The sequence below is a fragment of the Enhydra lutris genome, unplaced genomic scaffold (assembly GCF_002288905.1).
Source record: "Enhydra lutris kenyoni isolate GAN:26980312 unplaced genomic scaffold, ASM228890v2 scaffoldscaffold6, whole genome shotgun sequence".
In the NCBI taxonomy this organism is placed as follows: domain Eukaryota; kingdom Metazoa; phylum Chordata; class Mammalia; order Carnivora; family Mustelidae; genus Enhydra; species Enhydra lutris.
In genome coordinates, this window is record NW_019154090.1 from 44430811 (window position 1) to 44439066 (window position 8256).

At 46.5% G+C, this 8256-nt stretch overlaps 1 protein-coding gene across 3 annotated transcripts in view; it reads left to right on the forward strand.

Annotated features, from left to right (window-relative positions):
- Nucleotides 1–7810, forward strand: part of LOC111141697 (Ras and Rab interactor 2) — a 178650-nt gene extending 170840 nt beyond the window's left edge. For all 3 annotated transcript variants that reach the window (XM_022494462.1, XM_022494464.1, XM_022494463.1), the window contains 2 exons: nt 2309–2472; nt 5206–7810. In XM_022494462.1, coding sequence (XP_022350170.1) covers nt 2309–2472; nt 5206–5529 — 488 coding nt within the window. In that variant the 3' untranslated portion in view covers nt 5530–7810. The remainder of the gene's footprint in view (nt 1–2308; nt 2473–5205) is intronic.
- The last annotated feature ends 446 nt before the right edge of the window (nt 7811–8256 follow it).

Consider the following 8256-nt stretch of genomic DNA (forward strand, 5'->3'; position numbering starts at 1 on the left):
TTCTCGGGCTTCTTGGCTCCTTTCCTTGGGAAAAGAGGCCAGCCCAGTCAGGCTGGCAGTGGTTACAGACCAGGCCTGCACGTCAGGGACATGAAGCTATGCAGACCGGGAGGAAGACATGCATTACCAACCAGCCTTCTGCGGCCTGCCCAAGGCCTTCTTTGGTTTTCGGGGCTGCAGCCCACATCTCTTTTCTGCTGTTTAAGCAGGTAGTTTCGTTTACGGAAAAGGCGTCACAGAATCCCTCTTAAGTGCACAGCTCTAGAGGGAGGGTTACAGTTTTGCTGAAATGTAACCCTTCCTCTAATTGCATCCACATGTTTCAGAGTGTGGTCATCATTGGGCTTCCAGAATTTTGAGTTTTCTCTTTAGCGTGCTGGACAGATCAGAGCTATGGAGTCTAAAATTTGACATCCAGAGGGAACACCCTCCCTCCCAAACTTGACCGTATCGGTCCCCCAGGCCCCAGCTCTGAAACTGACACCTCTGTACAGCCTCACGTGAACACTTATGTCCCTGCCGATTGCTCAGACTCCGTGTAGCATTTAAATTCTGTACGAGTTTCACACTCAGCCGTGTGCTGATTTGCTCACGGGGCAAATGTTTAGTAAAAGTCAGCTACTCAGAACTCTGGACGAGCTTGGGGGAACTTGCACCCTGGTGGCAGGATCATTAAGCTGTTCAGGGAACTTGAAACAAGTATCCTCTTGTGTGTGCATGGGACCTGTGTTGCCCAGAGTGGGCTAGGTGATGCTACGGGAAAACATAACCCCCCATATCTCCCCTTCCGCGACCTGAAAACCACAAAGGTGTGTTCCTTTCCAAGTTACATGTCCCATGCCATTTGCAGGTGTGGGGGGAGTGGGTGGGAGGGAATTGTGCTCATTTCTGGGATGGTAGACCCGTTGCCACCTCAAACATTGTCACTTGTTGACAAGAGAGAGAGTTCTCCAGAGTCTTGCATTAGCAGCTAAACACTTTGGCCAAGAACAAAGCTCATTTAGCCACAACTAAGTGGGAATCCTGCATGAATAAACCCACCATACTTGTTTTCTTGAATAAATTAATAAACTTCTGTAAAGCAGGGGCTCAGATTCTGTTTCTTACAAACCTGCCCCTTGATGTTTCTGGCTCGGGCTCACAATAGAAATTCAACAGATATTTTGACCAAGGTGTCTCTCAAGTTTAAATATGCTGAGCCCAATTAGGGACTTTTTAATAAATATTCAGGGCGCCCCCTAGTGGTTCGCTAGCATGGAGCTTACAAGTTCACCAAAGCTGTCTAATTATAGTTCGGGACCAAGGTATAAACCCACTTATATACATCTCACCCTGTTGCAAGTCTTTTAACACTCACTAAACAAGAAATCATTCGTAAGTGCACCCACTTGCCTTCACTTGTGAATTAGTTTTTCCTAAATGTCGTGTTACATTAGTCCCCAAGTAAGGGTGATAAAGGGAATCAGGAAGGAAGAAGTTTGAAGAACCCATTTTGTTATTGCAAACACAGTTGTATCCTGTGCAGTTCTCTCAAAGTGTATAGTTTATTTAAAATTTAGAAAATGTTAATTCCTAAAAGAAAAACCTGGAAGCAAATATTGCCAAGAGATGTGTGGACTCCTTCTTTTCTTTCTTTTTTTTTTTTTTTATTATTTATTTATTTGACAGACAGAGATCACAGGCAGGCAGAGAGGCAGGCAGAGAGAGGAAGGGAAGCAGGCTCCCCGCTGAGCAGAGAGCCCAATGTGGGGCTCGATCCCAGGACCCTGGGATCATGACCTGAGCCGAAGGCAGAGGCTTTAACCCGCTGAGCCACCCAGGCGCCCCTGTGGGCTCCTTCTTAAGAAGTAAATGATTCTAGGCCCAGAGTGCTTGACCCTCACTATCCTCATGTGTCTCCCCGCCTCTGTCAGGCCTCAGTGCCCTGACCTTTCCCGACGAAGCACTTTCACAACTGCACTGAAATAATCTAGAGATTTTGTATGTCTCACCCATCAGAATGGAAATTCCTGCAGTGAAAACAGGGCGCTGTCAGCCTGACCCAAATGCACCCCCTAGCGCTGGCACAGGCTGGGGGGGCATGGGGGTGTAGTATATCCTCAGGATGGATGAATGAATGGATGGATGGATGGATGGATGGATGAACGGAGGAAGGTCGGAAGGGCATGCGCTCTTGGGCACGAGCTTCTGGTCCCACAAGGAAATGCCTATGGAGACAATAAGAAGCATGACCTCTGATCCCGTTGTCCCCACCTGTTACCACCAGAGTATAAATCCCTGGACAGCTCATTCTTTCTGCCCTTTCCAGGAGGTTATTACTTGACAAGCGCCTATGGGGCACTTTCCCTAATAAAGAATTTCCAAGAAGAACAAGCCGCTCGACTGCTCAGCTCCGAGACCAGGGACACCCTGAGGCAGTGGCACAAACGGAGAACCACCAACCGGACCATCCCCTCGGTGGACGACTTTCAGGTATGTGGCTGGCAGTGGCAGCTCGGGTTCCCAAGGTCACCCTGCCCTCTGGGGAGGCAACACCGGCTCACACAGCTCCTGGCGCCTGAGGTCCTCCCCTTTGTCAGATCATACGTCGGAAAAGGGATATTTTAAACCACCCTCTGACCTTGTTGTTTCACTTCTCTGTTTTCTTTGAATTAAAAAAAGAACAACAAAACAAAACAAAACATGTGGGTTTGGCCCAAGTTTTGCTGCCCCTAAGAAAACAAAGTCAGATTAAGTCAAGATTTCTCCCAGAATGTTCCTCCTGGATGCGGAGCACCTGAGCAGACAAGAAGTCAAAAAGAAGGAAGCCCTTGGCACAGGCAGTGGTCATTTCATTTTATTAGATCAGCTGAGTGGGCGTAGCAGTGTTAGGCACTGCAGTTGATCTGGTCTCCTTGAGAGGAGGAATTGGTGCGGTGATGTCTTCCCTATTCTTCCTTTTTCTCTCCCTGCCCCCTCAAGATGGAAGCCTCCAGAATCTCACCGGCAGCCTCAGCTCTGGCAGCCAGTTGGGCCGGAGTAAGCATGAGTAAGCATCCAAGCCAAATCCTGCTGAATTCCCATCAGAGTTTTCCATGGCCATGAGCTGAAGGGTAGGGTTCCCAAAACACCGGTTTCTCAGGGAGGAAAGGCAGATTAAGGCAGTAGACTTCTTGCCTAACACAACTCTCGATTTGCTCGTAGTTGGTGACATTATGAATAAGTCTGCAAGTGTCTTTGAATAGTGTTTTCAGAGTTTCGAACTGAATTATAAAATTATAAAACCTGACTAGGTGTTGTTTCTGTGTGTCACGTGGTGAATTTCTAAGCAAGACAGATTAGTTTCTATGTCCAGAATCACCTTCCTTGCCTTTTTGTCTTCCCAGTGCTCTGAAACTACTCAGAGGTTCAAAGTTAGCCCATTGTGGAAAGGCAAGATCAGCAATTCTTTCTCCAAGATAGCACTATTCTCAGAAATACATTCCCAAGCACATAAATCTAAAAAGAACACCTACCATCCTCCCTTCCCCCATCCCCCTTGAAGGAATTGTTGAAGAACAATTCAGGTGTTAAATAATTTAGCTTCTGTAGGCTCTTTGGATACTGTGATATTAGCTGGGTGTCGGGAGGATTCCCGAGGTCCCACAGCCTCTGAGGAGAAGAACAGAAGAGATGAGAAAAGCTCATGTTTCCATCTCTCTGCCTGCTACCAGCCCCTCACTCCATCTGGAGCTTCTAACCCAGAGATCCCCAGATTCTGCAGCGCTCCTCCCCACTGGCCTTTTTCACCTGGGATATACACACCTTCTTAGAATACAACCCAAGAGAGGAATTGTCCATCAGTGCTCAGCTCGGCTGTAAAAGCAAAAACGCAGAACCAAAGCTCCACTTGGAACTCCTACATCAGGATCATGGACACACACAATGGTCTCCACACATGGGAGAAACAGCACACCACAGTGTTGAGGATTCTAGAACCCTGGCTTTCCCACTCACGAGCTGTGTGGCCTGAAGCAAGTTACTTAGCTCTTCTGTGCCTCAGTTTCTCCCCTGGTCAAATAGGGTTGGTGTGGGCTTCCTTACCAAGTTCTCTTCAGGCATCGGTGGGTTAATGCATACCGAGTGTGAGCCAGGTGCTGGGGGCAGTAGGATGGGAGAGGAGGCGTTTGGTAAAATGGAACCCGTGTGGACTCTAGTGTTCAAATTCAAGATCATCAGAGCTCTCTTACATGTGCAGAGCTTGCTGTCCTTCCCAAGGGCTTTTCCTTCCATCCACCCAGGAAGCCCTCAAGATAACCACGTGGAACTCTAGGCCGAGACCACCATTTCCTTTCACTCCTGAGCTGGGGTGCCAGATTTAGAAAAGGGAAATATATGTGTTTTCTGTCTGGGCATTCTCAGTTTTATCTGGTCACCTCAGTCCTGACGAAGCGGAAAATGAGAACCCTCCCGGAAAGGCTGGGATGAGCATAGGGTTCTTTACAGCTCAGCTGGGCTTTGCCTGTGTGAAATCACAGGGTGACCATGTGTCTCGATGGCAGGTGCCTAGCACTGTGCAGAGCGGCCCGCAAGAATTCCCTTCCATCTCCCTGCAGCCACGCCCTGCCTCAGGCAGCGCTCTCCCCAGGGCCTTGTAGCTGACGTTTTCCACATCGCCCTCCCCCTGGAGCCTTGGATGAGGTTGAACCACATGAAGCTGCCACTTGGGGAGGTGAATGGTCAAGCAGTAGCAGTCTCTTGTGGTCCCGTGTACCGTGCTTACCTTTGTTTAGGCGTCATGAAAAGTAGCCCAAAGTGAGCCCAGCACGTGCTCTTATGTCCTTGTGTTTTAAACTTGACTTCTGGGCCCGGCTCTTCTGCTGGTTGATTTACTTTTCAAGCTGGGAACACACCCAGCATCGGATCCGGTTCCCACCCTGAACTGGAGCTTTCCTAGCCAGGCTTTCTGAGGGACGCCGAAAGATCAGAGCAGGTCTGCTGGACTTCCTGCAACTTATATTCCTTTGCAGAGCCTCAGAGTACAGCCTCTTGGTCTGTGTAGTTGTTCCCTCCATGGTCCAGATTCAGAGCAGCCACTTTCCTCCCATGCGAGGTCTCACGTCCTGCTGGGGCAGAGCCGGGCGTGGCTCACAAGTGAGACCTCGTCCTTGCATTATCGCTCTGGCTTATTGGTCTCTCTCATTTTCTCTTCTGATTGGTCTCCCACATCTCTCTTTCTGCCTGCAGAATTACCTCCGAGTTGCGTTCCAGGAGGTCAACAGTGGGTGCACGGGAAAGACCCTCCTCGTGAGACCTTACGTTACCACCGAGGACGTGTGCCAGCTCTGTGCTGAGAAGTTCAAGGTGGGGGACCCTGAGGAGTACAGCCTCTTTCTCTTTGTTGACGAAACGTGGCAGCAGCTGGCAGAGGACACTTACCCTCAGAAGATCAAGGCTGAGTTGCACAGCCGGCCACAGCCGCACATCTTCCACTTTGTCTACAAGCGCATCAAGAATGATCCTTACGGCGTCATTTTCCAGAATGGGGAAGAAGATCTCACCACCTCATAGAAGAGACGGGACTCCCCCGTGGTGTCAAGGGGGGTTAGGAACCTTGCCTTCTGGCTTCCACGTGCTTGTGCTTGAAAAGCAGTCAGTCACCTCCTAGGGGACCCCTCGGTTCAATGACTAAGCCATCCACAGGCTGACTTGGCCAAGGGCATCCTTAGCCACGTTGCCCAGGCAAGGTAGCAGAGGTTCATGAAATGGTAGGCTTCTCCTTCAGAGATGGAAGAATTGCATTGGATAGTTGAGGTGTCCTGAGGCTGTTTGCTACTGACCCCGCAGCGAAGTTCTAGGTTGGCTCACATGTACGTAAACATTTGGGGGCAAGCTCTTCCCTTCAGTTCAACAGCAGGTGTGTGCCAAGCCTGTCTGATGTGGTGCATCAGGAATGTCTCAGTTCTGTGGATGGCTCTATCCTTCCTTCCTTTCCCTTTCTTTTCTTTCTGTCTTCTTCTTCTTCTTCTTTTTTTTTTTTTTTTTTACAAAGAGCCTTTGTGTTTTTATATATTTCATAGAAATTTTTATAGCAGTTGCAGGTAAACTGTCAGGATTGGTTTTTAAAATATTTTTGTAACTTTAAGATATTCTATAATTATGCATGTGATTTTAACATTTAATATTCGAAAAGAAATCTCTTGCTGGATTTGAGAGTATCACATTTTTTTAAATGTCTCTCTTCTGTAACTGGATGTTTTGGCAACTTTGTGGGGAAAGACTGCTGGATTTCTTAAAGCAATGTATTACTGACACTGGCCACAGAATGCCTTTGGAAATCTGATGTACTGTTACCTTGTTTGTGCTCAGTGGTTATTGTGCTCTTTTGTGTTTTAACCAAGTGATGCTGAGGATCAGGAAAGAAATGAATGTAGAGAGAGGTCGAGAGAGAAAAACAGACTCTAACAAAGGACTAAGGGGTGTAGTCTGCTGGTTCAGACTCCTTGAAGGAAGTGATAGAAGGAAATGGAAGGATCCACTTATGCTGAAAATACTGTAAATATGCAGTGAGATTTGGCAAAATCTATCCGTTATTTGCTTTTGGAAACAATTTTGAAAACCCCAGGAGGAGGGGGGGGAAAATAAGGCTAGCACTACCCCCCCACGTTTTCCACATAAATCAAAACTAACAGCATCAAATTATTTGGGGGCAGAAACCATGTGTGTATAATGTGACTTCCATTGACCTGAAATAAGATGCTATTTGGAAAAGAGGTCGCAATGCCACCAAAAAGCCCATCTTTGTAATGAGAATGTATGGTGAAGTTCACTTCACGTTTGATGAGACCTGTTTGGGGTTGCACAGAGTATGAGGGTCCTGTATCAACGTGAAACAGGTAGTCACAAGAACTTGTTATTGTACTGTGTAAAGATGCGTTGTCATCTAATTTGGTTGGCTTCGTACCTTGTACCGTGTTTAGCTTTTCCTGTACATCTAGAACCCTCAACACATACCATGTTGTACTTCCTTTTGTAAATGATTTTTTTAAATGGAATTTTGCACATAATACATTGTAATACTGTATGATAATCATGTGTGAAGATTTTTGAAATGCTGAGTTGTCCTTTTTTTTCTTCAAAAAGCAGAGGCTAATTACATGGCCACCAAGGGTTTTGCTAATAATAATGCAAATCTGAAATGCACACCAGGGTTTGCAGTTAGATAATCTGGTAGAGAGGAAATGGAGAAGTTTGCATTTTTGCAGGAGCCCATATACTGATAGGAGGCAAAAATCTAGGAGCGGAAGCAGAAGAATAGCGTTCTGGTCTGAAAGGATTTCCGGTGTTATCTAGGACAGCAGGAGGCTTTGTTGGACCTAGAGAAAAACCACTGTTAATCAGAAAGGCGCCTCAGACAACCCCCCACCATTCCTATGTCACCTCAGAAGGGTGTGATCTGAGAGTTGAGTGCTCTTTCAAAAGTCAGCAGGTCCGGTGCTCTTTTTTGCTGCCATTTTCCTGTTCTTGGAACTATCCTGGATAGCAAGTGCTTGGAAAGTCCTTGTTGACCCAGACATCTTTTCTAACCCATCAGTAGGATGGATACTTAAAAATCAGGACAACAGCTAAATGTACTTACAATGAATTAAAAATGGGGACAACCCTCATAGCTGTCTTCCCCACCCTCCAAATTCAGGTCATTGTTCTGGTCCTTAGAAATCAGGGCACAGCGATTTAAAGCAAACCCCAATGTCTGAATGGGAGGCAGCCTTCAATGAGATGAGAGAGAGATCAAAATAGGACACATTCGTGTGAGCAGAAGAAAACATCACAAGACAGCCCCTGGTTTTGTCATTGGGCAATGCTTCCCTGCTAAAATTACAACATAACATGTGTCTTGACTTTTTTCCCCCCACGCAGACATTTCTCACTTCTCAAATTGCCAGGAAACAGATTTTGGTGAAGTTTGGAAGGAATAAGAGGAGAGTAAAAATACACTTGATGGGTGGAGGGAGATAAGAATGTATTTCCAAATCTGAAATTATGTTATAAAAGTTGAATGCAAGCCAGAAGTAAAGTTTTGGGTTTTTGTTTTGTTCTGTTTTGTTTTGTTTTTAATGTTGTGGGCACTGCCAAGGATTTCCCCCCTCAGGGACACAGAATAGAAATAGAAACTTAATAAAGTAGTCAGTATTATGTGGAAGTTACAAGTTTAGATCTATAAGAAAACAAAAGGCAAGAAAACCAATCATGAATGCATTCATTCATAAATGTGACTTCACTTCCATTGGGCAGCTC